At 45.9% G+C, this 24,283-nt stretch overlaps 1 protein-coding gene across 1 annotated transcript in view; it reads left to right on the forward strand.

Moving 5' to 3' along the window:
* The window catches only part of LOC139255865 (kinase non-catalytic C-lobe domain-containing protein 1), a 308,421-nt gene that overhangs the window by 137,592 nt on the left and 146,546 nt on the right, over window positions 1-24,283 (forward strand). The window contains exons 6-8 of the mRNA XM_070874040.1: window positions 5,881-6,027; window positions 17,868-17,985; window positions 21,692-22,821. Coding sequence (XP_070730141.1) covers window positions 5,881-6,027; window positions 17,868-17,985; window positions 21,692-22,821 — 1,395 coding nt within the window. The remainder of the gene's footprint in view (window positions 1-5,880; window positions 6,028-17,867; window positions 17,986-21,691; window positions 22,822-24,283) is intronic.

Genomic DNA, 24,283 nt, shown 5'->3' on the forward strand with positions numbered 1-24,283 from the left:
TGCAAGTATTATTCAGGACTAAGATAATGAATATGAGCTTCCTTGTGATTATATGAGAAATGTTAAAAGTTTCCCAAATAATCATTATACATCTAAAATAAAGATGCAGCCGGTTAATTGAAAGTGTGCATTGCAGCCATGTTATACCATTAAGCTTGAAGCAGCTGCATTCAGGGTACCTTGGCAAACATTCTCAATGTGTTAAAGTTTGTCCTCTGTGCTGATGGCCTACTCACATGAAAAACAGCATTCACATACTGTCAGTTCTTCGCAAGGTGCATAGTCAACAGATTTTTATATAAGAACATAAGAAATAGGAGCAGGAGTAGGCCATACGGCACCTCGAGCCTGCTCCGCCATTCAATAAGATCATGGCTGATCCAATCATGGATTCAGCTCCACTTCCCTGCCCGCTCCCCATAACCCCTTATTCCCTTATCAGTTACGAAACTGTCTATCCCTGTCTTAAATTTATTCAATGTTCCAGCTTCCACAGCTTTCTGAGGCAGCGAATTCCACAGATTTACAACCCTCAGAGAAGAAATTCCTCAGCTCAATTTTAAATGGGCGGCCCCTTATTCTAAGATTATGCCCCCTAGTTCTAGTCTCCCCTGTCATGTATTTAACTATCATTGTAACCCATGTATAAACTGACCTAAGTTGTACACCGTGAGAACATTGACCACTAGGTGGTGAACTTGTGGGAGACACTCCTAACCTGGACTTTCAGGTATAAAAAGGGAAGCTCCACCCACCTTCATCACTTCAATGCTGGAATAAAGATTACGGGTCACAGAGTGACCTTCTCTCAAGTATGGGCCTCGTGTGCATTTATACTGTGTAGTAAGGACATATTATCCCCTATCAGTGGAAACATCCTCTCTGCATGCACCTTGTCAAGCTCCCTCATAATCTTATACATTTCGATAAGATCACCTCTCATTCTTCTGAATTCCAATGAGTAGATACCCAACCTCCTCAACCTTTCCTCATAAGTCAACCCCCTCATCTCCGGAATCAACCCAGTGAACGTTCTCTGAACTGCCTCCAAAGCAAGTATATATGGAAATCAAAACTGTATGCAGTATTCCAGGGGCCCAAGTTTCGGCCTCAGTTGCTCCTGATTTTTTGGAGCAACTGGTGTAGAACGGAGTATCTTAGAAATTCAAATTCTCGGCATTTAGTTTGCTCCAGTTCTAGTCAGTTAGAACAGTTTCACTTTGGAACAGAATTTTATTTTCAAAAGGGGGCGTGTCCGGCCACTTACGCCTGTTTTCAAAGTTTCGGCAGTGAAAACTTACTCCAAACTAACTTAGAATGGAGTAAGTGAAGATTTTTGTACGCTCGAAAAAACCTTGTCTACACTTTAGAAAATCAGGCGTAGGTTACAAATCAGGCGTAGGGAATTGTGGGGGGGTGGGGGGGTTTAAAGGGAAGTTTACAAACATTAAACACTTCAGTTTTACAAATAAAGAGCCATCATCAATAATAAATGATAAATACATCAATAAATCAACCAATAAATCAATCAAGAAATAATTATTTTAAATCAATAAATAAAAATTTTTTTACTTACCGACTGCAGCACCGGGAGCCCTCCAACAGCGTGCTGGTATGCACATCCCCCCGCCACCCCTGCAGTGTGTCTCTGTCAGTATCTCTATCCCTCTGTCTGTCTGTCTGTGTGTGTCTCTCACTTTCTGTCAGTGTCTGTGTTTCTGACAGCGAGGGGAGGGGGAGGAGGGGGGCAGAGGGAGAGAGGGGGGGCAGGGGGAGGAGAGAGAGGGGGGCAGGGGGAGGGGAGGGAGGGAGGCAGAGGGGGATGGAGGGAAGGAGAGGGATGGGGGAGGGAAGGGGGAGAGAAGGGGGAAGGGGGAGAGAAGGGGGAAGGGGGGAGGAGAAAGGGAAGGGGAGGAGAAGGGGAAAGGGGGGGAGAGGAGAAGGGGAAGGAGAGGGGGGGAAAGGAAAGGAAGGAGAGGGGTGGAAAGGAGAAGGGGGGGTGAAAGGAGAAGGGGGGGAAAGGAGAAGTGGGGGGGAAAAGGAGAAGGGGGAGGGAGGCTGAACGGGCCGGGCCCCAAGTCTTCGGGCAGGGCCCGTCCCCAGCACCAGATTTACAGATAGCTGGCGTTGGGTCGGGTCGGGTCAGGGTCCGGGGTCGGGAGCGCGGGTCCGGTCCGGTCCGGGGGCGTGGGGGGGGGGGAGCGGGAGTCGGGTCGGTGTTGGGGTCCGGTCCGGGGGCGGGGGGGGGAGGGGAGAGGAAGCGGGAGTCGAGTCCAGTCGGGAGGAAGCAGGAGCTGGGCGTGGGAGGCAGCCTTATGCACGCAGCCCCAGTGAGGCCATTCGGCCAGGGCTATGGGCTGCGTGCTTCGGACCCCTCCCATACAGTTTTGGGCGCCTGGAGCTTCTGCACATGCGCGCCCACTGTAGCGCGCATGTGCAGAGGTCCCGGCACTGTTTTCAGCGCAGGGACCTGGCTCCGCCCTCTACAGCTCGTGCTGTGCCACGCCCGGATCCAGAGGGCCAGCAGGAAGCCGGAGAATCTGTAAGTTCTTTTAGGTGCACTTTGTGGCACGAAAAACAGGCGTCCAGGTCGGGTTTGCGCCGTTCTAGGCACGGCCCGAAACTTGGGCCCCAGGTGTGGGCTCGCCAATACCCTGTATAACTGTAACAAGACTTACCTGCTTTTATACTCCATCCCCTTTGCAATAATGGCCAAGATTCCATTGGCCTTCCTGATCACTTGCTGTACCTGCATACTCACCTTTTGTGTTTCATGCACAAGTACCTCCTGCTCCCCCGGTGTACTGCAGCCCTTTGGAATTTTTCTCCATTTAAACAATAACTTGCTCTTTGATTTTTTTTTGCCAAAGTGCATGACCTCACACTTTCCAACATTATACTCCATCTGCCAAATTTTTGCCAACTCACTTAGCCTGTCTATGTCCTTTTGCAGATTTTTGTGTCCTCACACATTGCTTTTGCTCCCATCTTTGTATCATCAGCAAACTTAGCTACATTACACTCGGTCCCTTCTTCCATGTTGTTAATATAGATTGTAAATAGTTGGGGTCCCAGCACTGATCCCTGCGGCACCCCACTAGTTACTGATTACCAACCAGAGAATGAACCATTTATCCCGACTCTCTGTTTTCTGTTAGTTAGCCAATCCTCTCTCCATTCTAATATATTACCCCCAACCCCGTGAACTTTTATCTTGTGCAGTAACCTTTTATGTGGCACCTTGTCAAATGCCATCTGGAAATCCAAATACACCACATCCACTGGTTCCCCTTTATCCACCCTGTTCATTACATCCTCAAATAATTTGTCAAATATGACTTCCCTTTCATAAATCCATGCTGACTCTGCCTGACCAAATTATGCTTTTCCAAATGTCCTGTTACTGCTTCTTTAATAATGGACTCCCAACATTTTCCCAACCACAGATGTTAGGCTAACTGGTCTATAGTTTCCTGCTTTTTGTCTGCCTCCTTTTTTAACTAGGGGTGTTACATTTGCAGTTTTCCAATCTGCTGGGACTTCCCCAGAATCCAGGGAATTTTGGTAAATTACAACCAATGCATTCACAATCCCTGCCACTACTTCTCTTAAGAGCCTAGGATGCAAGCCATCAGGTCAAGGGGATTTATCTGCCTTTAGTCCCATTATCTTACTGAGTACCACCTCCTTAGTGATTGTGATTGTGTTAAGTTCCTCCCCCCCATAGCTCCTTGACTATCCACTGTTGGAATATTGTTAGTCTCCTCTACTGTAAAGACTGATACAAAATATTTGTTCAGAGTTTCTGCCATCTCCATGTTCCCCATTACTAATTCCCCGGTCTCGTCCTCTAAGGGACCAACATTTACTTTAGCCACTTTTTTCCTTTTTATATACCTATAGAAACTCTTGCTATCTGTTTTTATATTTCGTGCTAGTTTACTTTCATAGTCTAGCTTCCCTTTCTTAATCATTTTTTTAGTCATTCTTTGCTGGCATTTAAAAGCTTCCCAATCTTCTGTCCTCCCACTAGTTTTGGCCAATTTGTATGCCCTTGCTTTTAATTGGATACCATCCTTTATTTCTTTAGTTAGCCACGGATGGCTATCTTTTCTTTTACACCCTTTCCTCCTCACTGGAATATATACTTCTTGAGAGTTGTGAAATACCTCCTGAAATGTACACTGCTGTTCATCAACCATCCTACACTTTAATCTATTTTCCCAGACCACTTTACCCAGCTCTGCCCTCATACCTTCATAGTCTCCTTTATTTAAGCTTAGTGCACTGGTTAGAGATCCAGCTTTCTCAGCCTCCATCTGAATTTAAAATTCAACCATGCTATGATCACTCATTCCAAGGGGATCCTTTACTAGGAGATTGTTTATTAATCCTGTCTCAATACACAGAACAAATCTAAGATAGCCTGCCCCCTGGTTGGTTCTCTTACATACTGCTCAAGGAACCCGTCCCTTATGCACTCTATGACCTCTTCCTCAAGACTCCCCTGACCAATTTGATTTGTCCAATCAATATGGAGGTTAAAATCACCCATGATTATTGCTGTTCCCTTTTTACAAGCCCACACTATTTCCTGATTTATACTCCGACCAACAGAGTTGCTACTGTTAGGGGGCCTATAGACTATGCCCACCAGTGACTTTTTCCCCTTATTGTTCCTTATCTCCACCCAAACTGTTTCAACATCCTGATCGTTTGAGCCAATATCGTTTCTCACTATTGCAGTGAGGAAGATGTCCCCTTAAATTCAAGGATGATAACCCTCCTTTCCTACGCTTGCCTCAGCATCAACTACAGTTCTCCAATCATCTCTTTCAATCCACAATCCACAGAATCAGATTCCTGTAGCAGATTTCAAATCACCACGATCTGGTGAGTGCTTCATTAAGGCACAGCAGCTGCTCTTTAAATCTATCCCAGATATCCAATCCCCGGCACCTGTACACATCCAGCATATGGCTCAATTCATGCCGATCTCGGCTTGCATAATTCCAGATGCTGAATTGTTATGCCCCTAAGAAGACAAGCAGGGTTTACAGTTGATTGGAATTTTTTGCAACAGCTTGATTTCTTAAAAAGCATGCTAATGGTGAGAGTATAATAACATTTTTAGCTGTCCTAATCCCACCACCCTGACTCCCCAGATTGGGGTACAGATTTTGTGACTCAGATGCAAATTAGTTCTGTAAATAAGTTTTGTACAGTCTGGTAAAGCATTTTTTGTTCCGCATTTATCATACTTGAGCCTTTCATAAAGTTACCATAAGGTAACAACATTAACAGACCATTGGAAATCCACGGATGTCCTGGTAGTTATTTAAAATGTGGGCGGGAAAACTATTTAGATCTTGTGCTCATGGAAAATAATCATTTAATACATTATTAGAGTTTGGGCTAGCTGTAATAAGTAATGTTATAGTTCTTAAGTTCTGAAGTGAGTTGTGTTCCTTTTCATGAAAACACATTATTTCTGGTTTCTGTAAGATGACAATCAAATGCTACTTAATTTCGAATGAAATGACATGGATTTTTTGTTACTGTACTTGTACTTCAGTAAAACATTTTGTTCAGCAATGAATGTAACATTAACCTGAAACATTGTCATTTATTTTTGCTGATAAAACAGCTTGGAATGTTGTAAGTGTTACAATAAATTTGGGGAAAATAGTGTATATATTCTAATGTACCAGAATATTCAACAGATACTGTAACTTTTCTATACGTGTTTTATTATATTCTAATGTATCAGAATATGCAAGATACTGTAACTTTTCTATACATATTTTATTATATTCTAATGTATCAGAATATTCAACAGATACCGTAACTTTTCTATACATGTTTTATTATTATTTTCAGGCTCATGTGTATTCGTTGGGGACTACATTAGTTGCTGCAGCTGAATATGTAATAGAGCCAGAGTTAGAACCAAACCTCAGCCAAGAATTAAGAAGCCTTCTCGATCAAATGCAACAGGAAAAACCTGAAGACAGGCCAGATATTGAGGTACAAATGTGAGAATGTTAGTGGAATTTATGCATGGCCTCTTTTCATCATACATGTAGACCAATAGCATAATAACAGTTTATACACACAATGTCTTTAAAGACCTCTTCAAAATGCACATTCCAGAATTTATATATTTTGTTCAGCTCAGTGTCTGAAATGGTTCAAAATCTATCAACATGCTCAAGAGTTTCCAAAGCTTAACTACTGAAAAATCCACAGATAGTTTCTGTTTGCCCCCGATTGAGTGCACACACTTTGCCTGCAATGACACGCCCATTTACCTAAACCCAGAGAGCTTAGGCACTGATTGGCAGCAGCCAAAGCTTAGAAATCCCCAAGAGTGTGTAGATGTACTGCTGAAGTTTAAGCATATAGCATATAACATAAGAAGATCCAAATCAAAATATCACCAACTTCCCACTGCTAGTCCAGCTAGGACCTCCTTATTCATTAGGCCTTTGGTTTGCAAGGCTATCTGGAGCTGGTGGGAAGAATCAGACCCCCATTGTGCTATACCTCCGATTGATGACTTCCCCCTTCCCCACCTGCCCTACTCAATCCCCAGCCGACTGTGCATCCACACCACTGAAACAATCTCCAGGTCTCTGCTCCATTCCCACCCAACATTGTTTTGCTTGCACCGATTCAAATCCCACCCTGGCACTACAAACTGCTACAAATTACAGTCAACAACACTCATGAATATCCGCTACTATTTGTAAATTAGTGCTTCAAATGTATTGTCTTTGACATTTTTGTCACTGGCTGCTTCTGTGGAGTTTTTTTGCCTCAGTCTTCTTACCCTGAATTTTGTCACTGCTGACTCCCAAACTTGGATGTTGTCACCAGCTAAAGAGCGGCATCAAACACCAAAACTTGCCAAACTTCTACTTTTGCCTGCCTCCAAGTTCCACAGATTTGTAATTACAGAAACACCCAGAGCCTACAGCTTTTCATAGAAAAAAGTAGCAACAGATTATTGAAACACTGCCAGTAGACAAACAACAGCATAGCCAACTGACTCTCAGGGACCCATAGCAGCATTCATAAAAACATAATAAGATCCAAATCTAAATATCACCAACTATTTTAACACTTTCTTTTGCATTCTTTATTTTTTTTAATCTATAAATATATCCAATAAACCCTGCAACTACTACGCTGCAAATTGAGAAGTGCCTTTCATTTCCCAGTGACGTTTCCAAGTTACAGAGGTACCAACTTCCCATGAACAATGCTCCAGGAGATCTATTAGTTAATAATAAAAATAGCACATCTAGTGTACACAGATGTCACATTCCAAACATCATAGTCCAGATGTCACACTTTTTTTTAAAAAGAGATGCCAAACAAAATTAAAATACTTGGTGATTCTGAGCTGCAAACCAGACAATAATAAGTGCATTACAATCTACAAAGTTCCCTGACCAAGCAATAAATACATTCTGTTTGATCCGAGGCTGTGTTTACGTAACAGTTATATTTGGTAGTCTTGAAGGGGCACAACTCCACATTGGCAGAATAATAGATTTTGTGTGTTACATGGTTTAATAATAAAATTAAAAATTACCATCACCTGATCTATCATGGGCAATGCAATAGGAGGTTACCGGTATATAAATGAAACCCTTGCATTTAGCCAGCATCCCTCACTCTTCAGAACTCACATATTATATATAAAAATATTGTTTTAAAATGAAGAAAGGTAGACATTTAATGCTGGTTTCTTCTGACCAGGTGCTGGAACCTCCAAATCTATAAAATTTCCCTCAACAACAGTAATTAGCCTCTAACTGACATTAAAGGGACCTTGCAGTTTAAATACAGTTCCATTTTCGCAGCAGAATAATACATCGTACATTACATGTCAAAGTGCTCTAATCTAATATTGTGATACAATAAATATCTGATTTATTGGGCTGAATTTTCGTCTTTTTGCGTTTTCGCCCGTTTCTGGGCACAATTCGCGGTGGAGCAAAAAATTTAGTGCTGGGTTAACGTTAGCGCCAGAGTGAGGAACTGTCAGCAAATGAAAGTTCACAAGGAGCATTAGCGTTAACTCCGGCATTACACCACAGACTTTGTGCGCTAGAGCCGAAAGTTCCGGCGCTGAAAACACCTGCCGTACTATGCATGCACAATTTTTCTTTTCTTCCCGTGTTTCTGGTCTGGTCTCCTGTCGCAAACGCTAATGCAGGGTGGGCCGTGCGCAGGCACAGTACAATCGGGGCTGAATCAGCCATTTCACATTTGGATTTTGATCATAGAGGACATCGATTCCAGACAGCATGCTAGGCGATTCAGCCACGAGGCTAAGCTCTTGTGGGGGCTGTGGAAAGAAGATGGCAGGAGGTGCATTGACAATCTGAAAGCGACCATTACGGAGGTAGGGTCACGGATTATCAGTGCGAGCCGTGATACCAGCGGGGACATCAATGTCCACGAGGCTGGTGGCCTCCAGCAGTGAAACTGGAGTCCCGGAGAGTGTGGCGCGAGCCCTAGCAGAATATGACGCATCACAAACACAAGCTCTGCTTCAGTTTGGGCAGATGATGCAGTCCATGCCTGCCTCCATACTCTGTGTTCCCCACTATCAAACGGGGAAGTGACGGTTCTGAAGCAGGCCAGCAAGGTGCTCTGGTTGCTAGGGACCAGCCCTGTCAGCGACTGAGTGGCTCCAGGGATATGGGAGGTGGTGTCATTCCTCCGGATGACAGCATTCCGTCTCCCCCCATTCAGTCACCAACCAAGCATCAGCGACAGTTGTCACCCAAACCACCTGTGACTGGCGACACCGATGAAGAGGCGAGCCAGTCAGAAGCCGGGCCTTCCACTCCACGGGCGGGTCCAGTGCATCCCCAGATGCTGTCTCTCCCCCGCAACACAGCAGCGCTCTGGCAGCCTTACTGCACGCCATCTTGGTACCACTTTAATTAGGAGCAGTAGGCAAGGGAGGGGGATGAAGGGAAGGGGGCAACAGACGGTCGGAAAAAATAGTGGGGCAGGAATTGATGTTGCTGGATTATGTTGATGATGCTGGATGCGTTGTATGTTTTATGTTACAGTATCATTATGTTACAGTATCATACTGAATTATGTTGTTGATGCTTGATGCTGGATTATGTTCTGATAATGTTGAATTATCACATTGCTGGATGCAGCTCATGTTATTTTATTTCAGTCTCACAATGAAGGTTGTAAAGTTTATAATGTTACAATGTCAAGACATTTTTTCTTTACCTTAACCATTTCTGTGCAGTGTCTCATATGAGGGGGAACAGTCAACATGGTGGGAAAGAGTGGCCAGGCAATGCTCAAACATGCCATTCACTCTTCAAGCAAAGCATTCAGTTATGAGCTGCCGACGTTAAGCTTTTGCAGTGGGGAAATCTCCACGATGCCTCCCCTGTGGTTGTGGTGATGTTGGCATGGGTTCCTCACTAGGCTCCTTTTCCTCATCTTCCTCCTCTTTCTCCTCCTCCCCCCCTTTCTCCAGAGGTGGTCCTACAATCCCCATTGATAATTCCTGTCCTTTCATGATGGCTAAGTTGTGTAGCATGCAGCGTACCACAATGAACTCAGAGACCTGCTGAGGGGAGTATTGCAGGCAGCCTCCAGAGTGGTCCAAGCATCGGAAGCAGTGCTTGAGCACTCCAATTGTCTGTTTGACGATGTTGCATGTGGCTGCATGGCTCTCATTATAGAGATGCTCGGCTTCTGTCTGAGGGTTTTGGAGAGGGGGTGGGTAGGGGAATCATGAGCCTGTTGGCGAGGCCGTAACCTTTGTCCTTGTGCATCCAACTCTGGCCTTGTGGTTGATGCTGGAACATGTGTGAGACGCTGCTCTCGCGCAAGGTGAATGCATCATGGATGCTCCCTGGATATTGGGCATTGACTGCCATGATGCGCTGAACATGGTTGTAGACGATCTGTACGTTCATGGAGAGGAATCCTTTTCAGTTTCGGAAAACCTCTGCGTTCTGTAAAAATGCTCGCAGGGCGATGTGCGTACAGTCAAGGGCCCCCTGAACCTTGGGGAAGCCAGCAAAATGTCCAAAACCGACAGCTCTCTCATTTTGGGTCTCCCTGGTCATTGGGAAGTTTATGAAGTCCATTCTGCATCCATACAGTGCATTCATCATCATCATCATAGACAGTCCCGCGAGATCGAGGAAGACTTGCTTCCATTCTAAAAGTGAGTTCTCAGGTGACTGTACTGTCCAATACGGGAATTACAGTCTCTGTCACAGGTGGGACAGACAGTGGTTGAAGGAAAGGGTGGATGGGGAGTCTGGTTTGCCGTACGCTCCTTCCGCTGTCTGCACTTTGTTTCTGCATGCTCTCGGCAACGAGACTCGAGGTACTGAGCGCCCTCCCGGATGCTCTTCCTCCACTTAGGGTAGTCTTGGGCCAGGGATTCCCAGGTGCCAGTGGGGATGTTGCACTTTATCAAGGAGGCTTTGAGGGTGTCCTTCAAGCATTTCCTCAGTCCACATGGGGCTCGCTTGCCGTGTACAAATCTGAGTAGAGCGCTTGCTTTGGGAGTCTCGTGTCAGGCATGCGGACGATGTGGCCCACCCAATTGAGTGTGGTTAGTGCTTCGATGCTGGGGATTTTGGCCAGATCAAGAACACTGACGTTGGTGCATCTATCCTCCCAGTGGATTTGCAGGATCTTGGGAGGCAGTGTTGGTGGTACTTCTCCAGCGATATGAAGTGTCTACTGTATATGCTACACGTCTCTGAGCCATACAGGAGGGTGGATATCACTACAGCTCTGTAGACCATAAGCTTGGTGCCAGATTTGAGGTCCTGGTCTTCAAACACTTTCTTCCTCAGGTGACCGAAGGCTGTGCTGGCACACTGGAGGTGGTATTGGACCTCGTCGTCGATGTCTGCCCTTGCTGATAGTAAACTCCCAACGTATGGAAAATGGTCTACGTTGTCCAAGGCCGTGCCATGGATTTTGTTGACTGGGAGCAGTGCTGTGTGGCGGGGTCAGGTTGCTGGAGGATCTTTGTCTTATGGATGTTTAGTGTAAGGCCTATGCTATCGTACGCCTCGGTGACGATGCTTGGAGTTCGGCCTCTGAAAGTGTGCAGATGCAAGCGTCGTCCACGTACTGTAGTTCGATGACAGAGGATGAGACAACCTTGGATCTAGCCTAGAGGAGTCGAAGGTTGAAAAGGTTCTATAGTTTAGTTCTACTCCAGCAGGGAGCTTGTTGAGAATGAGATGGAGCATTGCAGCGAGGAAGATCGAGAAGAGCGCTGGCGCAATGACACCGCCCTGCTTGACACCAGTCCGGATGTGGATTGGGTCTGTGGTGGATCCGTTGGTCAGGATCACGGCTTACATGTTGTCATGGAGTAGGCGAAGGATGGTGACACACTTTTCGGGGCAGCCGAAACGGAGGAGTACGCTCCACAGTCCCCCGCGGTTGACTGTGTCAAAGGCCTTTGTGAGGTCAAAGAAGGCTATGTACAAGGGTTGGTGCTGTTCCCTGCATTTCTCTTGTAGTTGTCGCGCGGTGAAGACCATGTCCATTGTACCACAGAGTGTACAGAATCTGCATTGTGACTCTGGGACGGGCTCTAAAGTTACAGGGAGTCCAATAGTGCATTAGTCACCTGGGGAATGCAGCAATGTATAGCATACTTCGAGATGGAGAACATGTCCCCCACTGATGCATGAAAGGAGTCGGAGCCGTGGAAGGTAAGTGTCATAATCATCATCATCTCGACGGGCAGTGCAGTTCTGTTGCTGCTGGTAGCCTGTAAGTCTGCCTGTATGAGCTGGCATATCTCTATCAGCACTTTTCGGAAGCGCAGCCTTCTAAGACACTGCCTCAGACAGCTGGAGGTATGAGCAATGTTCCCTGTAAACTCGTCGGGGGTAAGGCCTCCTCCCCATACATCTGCGACCTCTTTGATTACATTGCAAATAATCAACAATAAGCCTTCTTCCAGCTTGAAGCCGTATGAATATAGCAGCCAGGATGAACAGCTCCTAACCTAGCATGGCCCCCATCTTTTAAAATGTTCTTAAATGACCTTTATAAAACAAACTAGAAACTCACATAAACTTCACAATGAAAGGCATGCAGTAACGCAGCGTTCTTCTCACAATCCTTTTAATTGCTCACAATGGTGACTTTCTCCTTCGCTTCCAACATGGCGCCGTTAGCGCCTGGTGCGCCCGGGGTCCAACTGGTTTTTCTGGGCGGGTTCCCGGGCGGACGCTAAATCAGATAAAATGCTCAAAAGTTCCGCCCGGGACGCTAGTGCAGCAATGCATGACTAATTATGTCATCCCAACGGTCAAAGCAGCAATGGGACGGTAAGTTTTAGCACAGCCGCAAAACCATTGGCGAAAGTTCCTGCCAGCCGCAAAATCTTGTGCGCCTCGTTTTATGCCCCCGCAAAAAAATCATTTTTAACACCCACGCTCCCCCCCCCCCTCCGAGGCGCTAAATGGGTTCCAAATCAGCCAAAAGTCCAGCCCAATGTGTCGCACTTGCAAAGCATATGTCACATAATTCCTAAAACAACAACAAAGCTTAACTAGATAATATGGAAAAAAGGTATTTAAATAAAGAAAGAAAGCTGATCATTTTCTGCTGACCGCGATAACATGGTTTCTCCACAAAGGTTGGAGCTGAAGATAAACAAGCAGCTGCCAGTCCAGAGACAAACCTCTCAAAGCAACAACAATCGACCTTTAATTGATCTCAGCATATGTCTATTTAGAGCTCATCCCCACAGGAAGTAGTTGATTAATTGCCTTAAAGGGGCTAGCCAATTTAAACGCAGCTAAACATCATAGCCACCAGACCCTAGACGACTCATGATCCATGCCAAGGAAGATGAGCTAGTTTTATATATTGTATCTGTTTCAAATGCCTCTATCGTCTTGCCTCACCCTGGGTTTGTAACCTTCTCTAGTTTTATGTGAACATGTACCCTCTCCTTTTCTGTCTGTGGTTTACTCCACCATTGATGGCAGAGCCTGCAGGTTGCTTGCTAAATCTCTTTACCTTGTTACCTCTCAATCAATTTTCAAAAACCTCCTGACAATATCTCATTGCCCCCACACCTGTCCACATCTGTCTGCCTTCCTACTTGATGTCCAGCCCTCACTCTGTAAAGTATTTTGGCATGTTATTTTAGGTGAAAGGCAGTATATGAATGTTAAGTTGCCACTGTATCGAGGTAAACAATATTTATGCGGAAAAATGGATCAATTTTCCACTTTAAGCAGAGGTCAGGATAGCTTCAAATGTAGAATGTGATGTTCCTGCAACATACTACAAACTCACACAAGGCATGTACTGCAGACACAATCACTACGTGACCTTAACCTTTTTTCCCAGAACCAAGAAGTGCTGACCCTGGTTGGAACCTCCCCTTTTATACCTGGAAACCCAGGTGAGGAGTGTCTCCCACAAGTTCACCCTCTGTGGTCAGGGTGTGCATTTCTAGGGTATAAGTACAGTGTACAGGAGTTGCATGAGGGTTACAGTTACATGAAGATTACCGTTGCATGATGGTTACGTACATGACATCACCTCCCCCTTACGTCTTTTTGTGTCAAAGGTTAAGTCTTTCAGGTGGTCGACACTCTCTCGTGGAGCGCCGCAGTTGTGGCTCTGGTGGCTGAGCCTCGGCATGCGTCTCTGTCACCTGAGGTGATTCCGGCCTGTCCGGGCTGGTCGCAGGGACTGTACATGCTGTGGATTGTCCTCATTGCTCATCCACTGGCAGTGGTGTGGGTGACATCTCATGCTCTTCTTCAGGTTCCTCCATGTCTATGCTGAACCTTTCCTTTACTTGGTCCAAGTGTTTGCGGCATATCTGCCCATTGTTTAGTCTGACCACTATGATCCTATTACCTTCTTTGCCAATTACTGTACCCTCAAGCCACTTGGGTCCCAAAGCATGGTTAAGAACAAATACCGGGTCATCTATTTCGATATACTTCCCCCTTGAGTTTCGATCATGGAATTCGGTTTGGGACTGGCGTTTGCCCTCAACAATGTCTGCCAGGTACTGGGTGAATGAGGGACAGCCGCGTTTTAAGCGTGCGTTTCATGAGGAGTTCCACTGGCGGGCCTCCCGTGAGCGAGTGCTGGAGGGACCTGTAGGCCAGCAGGAGGCGCGATAGGCGGTACTGAAGGGAGGGTCCTTGGATGTGTAACATGCCCTGTTTTATGACTTGGACTGCACGTTCTGCCTGGCCATTGGAAGCCGGCTTAAACAGCACTGTCCGGACGTGTTTGATACCGTTGCCTGACATAAACTCCTGGAATTCATGGCTGGTGAAATAATGGCCATTGTCGCTGACCAGGATGTCCGGCAAGCCGTGGGTCGTGAAAACCGTACGCAGACACTCCACGGTGATGGATGTCAGCATGAGTTTAATATGATGCACTCGATCTATTTCGAGTATGCATCGACAACGATCAGGAACATTTTCGCCATGAACGGACCCGCATAGTCTGCGTGAATACGTGACCATGGCCTGGTGGGCCAGGGCCACGGGCTGAGTGGGGCCTCCCTGGAGGCATTGCCCAGCTGGGCACACGTCGTGCACCTGCGAACCCAGTGTTCCAGGTCTGAGTCACTCCCCGGCCACCATACATGTGACCGGGCAATGGCCTTCATTAACACGATGCCAGGGTGCTCGCTGTGGAGTTCCCTGATGAACGCTTCCCTGACTTTCTGGGGCATGACTACCCGGCTGCCCCATAGCAGGCAGTCGGCTTGGATAGAGAGCTCATCTATCCGTCTCTGAAACGGTCTGACCTCCTCGGGCCACGCCCTGTATGCGGACGCCCAATCCCCAGTCAGGACACATTTCTTTATGATGGATAGGAGGGGGTCTCTGTTGGTCCAGAGTTTGATCTGGCGGGCTGTGGTGGGGGAGCCTGCGGTGTCAAAAGCCTCAATGGCCATGACCATCTCAGCGCTTTTCTCCGCTGCCCCCTCGGTGGTGGCTAGTGGAAGCCTGCTGAGCGCGTCAGTGCAATTTTCAGTGCCTGGCTGGTGCCGTATGGTGTAATCATACGCAGCCAGCGTGAGAGCCCATCGCTGTATGCGAGCTGACGCATTGGCATTGACGGCCTTGCTGTCGGACAACAGGGATGTTAACGGCTTGTGGTCCATCTCTAGCTCGAACCGTCTACCGAAAAGGTACTGGTGCATCTTTTTCACACCGTAAACGCAAGCGAGTGCTTCCTTTTCGACCATGCCATATCCACGCTCTGCCTGGGAGAGTGACCTGGAGGCATAAGCCATTGCTTGGAGTCGTCCGTCATCATTACTCTGCTGCAACACACACCCAACCCCGTAGGACAATGCATCACACGTTAAAACCAGTTTTTTACAGGGGTCATACAAAGTCAACAGTTTGTTAGAACACAGCAGGTTCCTCACCTTATTGAAAGCCCATTCTTGACAGTCCCCCCAAAGCCATTCACAACCTTTACGCAGGAGCATGTGTAACGGCTCCAACAATGTGCTTAAGTTCGGCAGAAAGTTCCCGAAATAGTTCAAAAGTCCCAGGAATGATCGCAACTCCGACGTGTTGCCGGGCCTGGGCGCCCGGCGGATCGTCTCCGTTTTGGATTCGGTGGGCCGGATCCCGTCTGCGGCAATCCTCCTGCCCAAAAACTCGACCTCTGGGGCCAAAAATACACATTTGGCCTTTTTCAGCCGCAAACCTACCCGGTCCAGTCGGCGTAGCAGTTCCTCCAGGCTGCGGAGGTGTTCCTCGGTGTCTCGACCCATTATAAGGATGTCGTCTTGGAATACAATTGTTCCAGGAATGGATTTAAGCAAGCTTTCCATGTTCCACTGAAAGATAGATGCCGCCGAACGAATGCCAAATGGACACCTGTTGTAGATAAATAGCCCCTTGTGCGTCATGATGGTGGTCAGAAGCTTGGATTCTTCAGCCAGTTCCTGAGTCATGTAGGCCGAAGTGAAGTCCAGCTTCGTGAACAGCTTGTCACCTGCCAGCGTGGCAAAAAGGTCCTCCGCTCTCGGGAGCGGGTATTGGTCTTGCAGTGACACTCGGTTGATGGTGGCTTTGTAGTCGCCACAAAGCTTGACTGAGCCATCTGCTTTAAGGACAGGAACGATGGGACTTGCCCAGTCGCTGAATTCAACGGCCGAAATTATGCCGTCTCTGAGCAACCTGTCCAATTCACTTTCAATTTTCTCATGCATCACATACGGCACCGCTCTGGCTTTGTGGTGCACTGGTCTGGCGTCCGGTGTGATGCGTATCACTACTTTAGTGCCCTTGAACTTTCCGACACCGGGTTGAAACAGTGACCCGAATTTTTGTAGGACCTGTGAGCATGAACTTCGCTCCACAGATGAAATGGCGTGCACATCCCCCCATTTCCAATTCATCTTGGCTAGCCAACTCCTCCCCAAGAGCGCGGGGCAATTTCTCGGGACGATCCAGAGTGGCAGTCGGTTCTGTGATCCATTATGTGTTACCACCAAGTTTGCACTGCCTAGCACTGGGATGATCTCTTTGGTGTAAGTCCGTAGCTGCGTGTCAATGCGTTCCAGTTTGGTCCTGCTAGCTCTGTGTGGCCATAGTCTCTCAAATTGTTGGGCGCTCATAAGTGACTGGCTAGCTCCCGTATCCAGCTCCATGCGCACCGGGATGCCATTCAATAAAACTTTCATCATCATGGGTGGTGTTTTAGTGTATGAGCTGTGGACGTCAGCCACGTGAACCCGCTGAACTTCAGCATCCATGGCTTTTCCTGCATTGCAGTGCCGGGCCATGTGTACGCTACTCACCAGCTTGAGATGTTCACTAATCAGCTGGCTGAGTTCTTCGAAGGACTTGTCTGCCGGCTTTTGGGGTGCGAGCAGGTCTTTCATCAGTGCATATGTCTGTGGTCCGCAGCTGGTCAGTAGATGTGCCCTCTGCTTGTCAGCCGCTGTCGCTCCCAGCCAGTCCTTCATGACAAAGCTCTGCTGGAGTCTTTCCACGAAGTCGTCCCAGTCCTAACCCACACCGTAACGTTCCCCTGTGCTACCGGTGACCAATGATGAGGTCCTTACTACTAGGGGGATCAAGGGGTATGGCGAGAAAGCAGGAATGGGGTACTGAAGTTGAATGTTCAGCCATGAACTCATTGAATGGCGGTGCAGGCTAGAAGGGCCGAATGGCCTACTCCTGCACCTATTTTCTATGTTTCTATGTTTCTATCCTCGTGGTTCGGTGATTCCCGTTTCTCGTCGCCAAATGTGATGTTCCTGCACTGTACTACAAACTCACACGAGGCATGTACTGCAGATACAGTCACTACGTAACCTTAACCTTTATTCCCAGGACCAAGGAGTGCTGATCCTGGGTGGAACCTCCCCTTTTAATGTGAGGATTGTCAGGGTGTGCATTTCTAGGGTATAAGTACAGTGTACAGGAGTTGCATGAAGATTACCGTTGCATGATGGTTACATACATGACACAGGTTAAGACATGTTCTATATCTTAGCAATGTGCTTTGGCACACTACTGGTTATGTTCTCACTTGATAAGATTGGCAATCTTTGGGCTGTACTTTGATTTCATATCCAATCGAAACTGAGTTGAGACTGTCCAAATTCATTCAATTTGGACTATGAAAATTAAAGAGCGGAGGCTTTCATTTCATCAATCCGGATGTCAAAACCAGGATGACAGGGCAGTGTGCTAATCCATTGTACCACCCATTATCTTCCAGCAAAACATTTTCAAAGTAGCCTAATACTATGTCTTATTAAGATAGAGTTTCTAATAATGTTGTCCATTTATTTTATTTGTATTCTGCAGAGTATCCTCAACATATGTGAAGAAAAACTAAAATGTTTATCCTCAGATATTGTTTGCCGTAATCTCTCTGCCATAGGTCGGAGGGTACTTTCAATTGAATCTGTTGGTGCTTTCCAAGGTAGGTGACATATAAGTATTGTCATGGCCATGAGAAACTTCTGGCTTACTTTCAAATGTTTTAGAAGGCAAACCATTGCATGTTCATATTTCACTGAAAAGTAGAAACAGTAATTCAAATGAGTTAGACACTCCTGCAAGATACAGAGGGCCCAAAATTCAGTACCGCTGGAAACCAGGTGCTCCCCCCACCTTTTTGGGGCCATTGGCGCTGAAATTTTTTCATGGCTGGCCACCCCGTATTCAGGTCCAAAAGTTGAAGAAATGGGTTCCAGTGCTAATGAAACCTTCCAAAGTGAATTTTTCAGCGGTGTGGCCGTCTTTATTTGAGCATTATCACCACTGAGAAATTCAGCATGCCGTTAAGGGTTTCTAATCAGCCAGCTGCTCCTTGAAGGCCAGGGTTTGCAGCAAGGCCCTGAGAGGAAGGGATATGGGGTGAATATGGAGCTGGAGACACTGATGGATGGTGTGGAGGACAGAAGAAGAATACAGTTTCCTAATGTGGGGAGACCTGGCAGACCACCAGTACGTAATGCATGGAGGGAGATTGCAGAGGCGGTGTCAGGCACTTCCTTATATGTGAGGACTCACCCTCCCAGGAGGGTGCTGGTCAGTCTGTACCCAGCCCTTCCAGGCCCAGAGCGTCCTAAAAGGACAACTGTAGGTCCCAGACAACAACCATAGCAGCCTTCCCAGATCCATGATGCAGCCACAGGATTGACAGTTCGGTGTAGTGTTAGGGTAGGCAAACGTAACAGGTGTTATAGTGAGATGCACATGGGTAAAAATAATGACTATTATTACATTGTGCTTTATGTTCTGTTTTTGCAGTGATTTGAATAATTTGATAAATCTTTATTTTTGGCATATATCTGGCCAGGTTTATCATTTGGGAGTGGGCAATTCTGTGTTAAGGCACTCATTGCGATGGCCATTGAAAGTGGGACCTGAAGGGTCATGTTTGGATGGGATTACGTGAAGCGAGCAGCTATGAGATGCAGCTGCACCTCCCTTCCAGGGTTGCGATGGGTCGACGCCTCCTTACTCTGGGACGACGGGAATCCTCTTCCCGCGCCTCCTCAGGTGGTACTGCTGGCTCGACCTCCAGCGGCTGTCCCCTTATGATGGCCAGGTTGTGCAGCATGCAGCAGACCACGACGATTATGGAGACCCGTTGAGGAGAGTACTGCAAGGTGCCACTAAAGCGGTCCAGGCACCGGAATCTCTGCTTAAGGATGCCTATGCACTGCTCGATGATGCACCCGGTGGCACAATGCATGCTCTGGCACTGTCCTGGGGTTCCGCAGTGGAGTGAGCAGCCAAGTGGACAGGGGATATCCTTTGTCCCCAAGCAGCCAACCGCAATCCTGATTCAGGCCGGTGAAGGTGGCGGGCACGCTGGTCTGGTCAGAATGAATGAATCATGGCTGCTGCCTCCCTTGCCCGCTGCCTCGCTGCACGGTGCTGACGGCAATGCCTTCTCCTGTGTGCTGCCCTGCTTCTGAGCAGGTGTACCAGGTGTCACCCTCCCAACACTCCTCCCATCCTCAGGGTGAACCCTGCCAAGCAGGTCTCTGCAGCCTGCAGGCCTCCACTAAAGTGTCAGACCTGAAAGTTGTACAAAAGTCTGTGAAAACCTCTGAGCAGCACTCAGCAGGTTTAATGGAGCCAAAACAATTAATAAAACTATTTCAAAAGCAAAATACAGCAGATGCTGGAATCAAATAAAAACACTAATATATTATAAAACTATTTCCCTACCAAATGGACCTGATCATAGCAAAACTCCAGCGGTGTCACGTTGGTGCACTGACTGGTAAACCGTGCAGGGGCACTGCCTGAAGAAGTCCTCGGCTTTGGCTGCTAAATATCGTGGGTGCGGCAGTTTTCCAGTGGCCTGCCCGCTGATGACCTAACAGCACCACTACTTTAGCGAGGCTTCACCCCACCGATTCAGCAGAAGTGAACACCACTCAACTCCCCCCCGAGCTGAATATGGCTCGAGGAGGGAAAAACACCCGACCGTGGCATCTGATCAATATTTTTTTCGATCGGCCCCCCAAACCTCGTGGTAGCCGTCCCTTCAGGGACGGTAAATTTCAGCCCCAGAGTTTTGCAATAAATAAACACAAAGTTGTGGGCCCCAAAATTCTTGGGCCTAAGAAATCAGAACAGAGACACAAGTCATAGAAACATAGAAACATAGAAAATAGGTGCAGGAGCAGGCCATTCAGCCCTTCTAGCCTGCACCGCCATTCAACGAGTTCATGGCTGAACATGAAACTTCAGTACCCACTTCCTGCTTTCACGCCATACCCCTTGATCCCCCGAGTACTAAGGACTTCATCTAACTCCCTTTTGAATATATTTAGTGAATTGGCCTCAACTACTTCCTGTGGTAGAGAATTCCACAGGTTCACCACTCTCTGGGTGAAGAAGTTTCTCCTTATCTCGGTCCTAAATGGCTTACCCCTTATCCTTAGACTGTGACCCAAACTGGAGAGCCAAAATTTGAGGTGGGAGCTGCATTCATCAGCTCCATCTTTTTAACGTTGTGAAAATCTGATGGGATTCGGCTGCGTGCTGCTTGTGCCTGCCCTCCTTCCGTTGTGACATTATTCTAAGAGGCAGGACTGCTGGGATGACATCCCTCTGCCGGTTCTGGTTTTCCTGCAGCTCAAGTAAAAATACATCTGCATAAAGCAGGCATGACTACGATACCAATATGAAAGTAAGTCATAATGGCAGTTTCTTAAAGGCAATCGATCACAGAGTGATCAGTTACCATTAGGAAAGGAGCTATGAAGAAATTGCTGCCATTATTTTTAATAAATTCACTCTGCGGTTGAAATGGCCAACCCTCCCTTCCACCCTCGATGAGCAACACAAACCTGCTGCGACTTTCCTGGCTCCCGCAGGGTGGACAACAAAGCAGTTTTTTAAATGAAGTTTGTGTTCACCCCCTTGATGCAAATAATGCCATCCCCAGGATTTGGGATGGATCAATTACAGGCTACCTTGGCAACTGGAAATCCTGATATGCCATGTTTCCGGCAGCAGGACAGAGCTGGAAGAATTTGGGCCCCGGTATTTAATTACTGCTGTATATTTTGATTTTAATTAAACAGCCTGTAGGGCCAGCAAGTTCTAAATCTTGGTAAACAGATATTTGTAGTTTTTTTTCTTCCTGCTAATTGGCCAGAAAGGGGAATGGAGTTTCTTCCAACTTTGACTGTACCTTTGATTGTACTGCATTTCTTCTAACTTATTTTGTTTCTGTGTCAGTCAGTTCTTTATCACATCATTGGTCTGAGTTGTTCAATGTTTCTTACTTCATGGAAACATTGTTTTTAAAATATTGTCGTTTTTATAGAAATGTTGTTACTGGTCAGAATAACCGAGTATTTGCCTGACACTAATGTTGCCATTGATACAAAGCCAGGACTAACTATTTAATAATTGGTGATAAAAATTCTAGCCAGATGTTTTGCTGAGTTTGAATAGGCAGATATATTTTGCTATTTTTGTTGAATTGGAAAAAACATGTTCTGTTTTATTCAGTGAGAATGTATTAATCATACAGATTTAGTCTTTGAACGATTGTGGAGTGTACTTTTGTTATCTGTGCATTTATGTATGTCTTCTATTTATTTTAAATGGAACTTGGTATCCTATTGATCTGTGTTTTCAAAATCTTTACATAGATGGATGTGAAGAGACCAGTAAAGAGAAAAAGCGGCAGGCAGGTGTAGGCCATGAACTGCAAACAAGTGAACGAAATCCAGCAGATGGCTCATCAAGTACTGAAGACCTGGCATGTGACTTAAACATGCTAAACAATGGGACAGCAGAGGTCATTTGCAGAGCTGAGAAGCGTGCTCATGATGTAGATCCAGATTCGATGGTTGAAGTTGATGAGACTTCGCAGCAAGACTCAGCAGAAATATATGAGAGAAAGGAGGAGGTGCTGGCCATGGATCCTGCAGAGACAGTTGGTGATGTGAAAACCAAAGGAGATGAAGCTGGTAGGATTTTATCTCTTGCTCAGAAACGGTCACCAGCTAGAAAGAGAGTATTGCCAAAACTACCAACAGAATTGGTAGACAATGCTCAGCACCTTTATCGTTCTAAAATGGAGCTTGGCCGACCTATCCTATCCACTCCATTACCAGTTTCACTTTCTGACATTGCTGTGGATACTTTGTCTTCACTGGACTCTGTCAACATATTGAGTGCAACAGACAGACCTCAGAAGGTACAGTTTAGAACTAAGAACGATGTCTCTTTTATTCAAAAAAATAGTCTTCCATCAGAAAGGTTAAATGTGAACAATTCAAGTGACTGTGTACAGAATGTCTCCAGTATAGAAGTGGTAAATAATAACTTGCCCAACAGTTGTAACTCCACTTCTGATGAAAGCACAGAACTGTCACTAAAATCTCCCTCCACATTAGGGAAAATTTCTTCCACTAAAAAGCTCAAAGCTAAAATCTCAGCAATATCAGTTACTTCAGCAGGCATGAATAACCAAATGGATCTCCTTGCTTCCAGTGCAATATTATTAGAAACAAGTGCTGCAGTTGGACACTGTAGTAACAAAGCTCTGGGAACAGAAGGACATGATTTGCCTTGCACAGATAGTAATATTTCAAATGCAGGAAAAACTGCTGGGAGTAGTCTGAGAAATAATTCCAAACAAAGCCATTCTCAACGTGGAAATGACTTATCAACAAGTCTGCTGTTTAGAAATGCCGCACAAGATGATGATTGTGAGCCAATGCCTCCCATCAGAGCTACTGAAAATCACCCTGCAGAATTTCCTTGTGATAGACAGGTATGTGTCGGTGTGATAAGTTCTATTGGTCATGCCTGTTACTGTCATTCTTAAATGTGATCTTCTGTACATGTGCATTGCAGAATAGGATTATAGTGCTCTGCTTCTTGAAATCCACTGTCATTATTTGATGCAACAACAAGGTGCCTTTTGCAGTGAACAATCAATCATGTTAAACTTCAATTTATAAAACTATTTGTAAATAAATATTTCATAAGTCCACAACAAAGGTTAACCTTAATTGTTCTGTAAAATATTAGAATATTCAGTCATGTTGGAGTTGTTGCATTTTAAATTAATTTTTTTTAAATTTACAAGATGTATGAGGTGAACATTATTACTACTGATTGTAGGTGCATGACTGATGAGAGTTTTTCGACAATCCCGAGCATTCTAAAATAATTTCTACATTGTACCAAACTTAAATCTCATTTGGCTTCAGTTTAGCATTATATTAACTTGCTATTTTCCAGTTACAAAAACCTTGTCTTCCTCTCAACACTGTATATTGGGTGAGAATCCCTCTGTTTTTAATGTGTGTTCTCCCTTGGAGTGATCTTGTACCATGTATCATCCATCTCCAGGAAAAAGGGTGGATGACGGACTTCCAGGATTCAATTAATGCCACTTTGGAAATGGCAGTAAAGAGCTGCACAACAGCAGTCTATGGGCTAGAACATCCACTTTTTTTGCCTGCTTAACGCCCACTTAATGCACATTTTACCGCTGAAATGATGTATAACGTCCATATATCGCCCATTCTGGTACAAAATGGAAACTTACGAGCTTTTTTAGGAGATGTATCGCCGAGCGTTATTTTCCCAATGGGCTTAACACCGAGAAAAAATATCACCGCCCGCCCACATTTTTAGGGCGGAATCAGCAGAATGGGCGAATTCAATGCCCATAATATCACCCAGCGTTACTTTCCGAACGGATTTAACGCCGAGATTCAATATTAACGCCCGCCCACTGTTTTTTGTCGCAAAGAGCGTATTTACCCAAACTAGCGGCAATGGAGATCGCCCATCTTCAATTTCACCATCTCGCACACATATCGCCCACAATATCGCTTGCTCAAAAAACCACCCATAAAAAGTGGAACTAACCGGAACGAATGCCAGTAGTGTGGCTGGCATTTGTTAAGTCCCACTCTTACGTGAGGAGCTGATATCGGAAAGATTTGACCGAAAGAGCACTGATGTGAGTGACAATGCTGACACACTGCTATGTGTGTGCAGCTCAGACATCAATGGTGCCCATAATCTTGATGCCAGTTAAAATTTACATTGATTGATAAGTTGTATTTAACCCTTTCATGGTAAGGAATCACCAGTGTGTAATGGTCCAGCTATCTGAGACAATGCACAACAAGGTTATGTTCAATAACAAAAGTTTAACGCCAACATTGATCTGAAATCATAGGTATCCCAGCCAATAACACCCAACCCCTGCCCACACC

This window comes from Pristiophorus japonicus, chromosome 3 (genome assembly GCF_044704955.1).
Source record: "Pristiophorus japonicus isolate sPriJap1 chromosome 3, sPriJap1.hap1, whole genome shotgun sequence".
Taxonomy (NCBI): Eukaryota; Metazoa; Chordata; class Chondrichthyes; family Pristiophoridae; genus Pristiophorus; species Pristiophorus japonicus.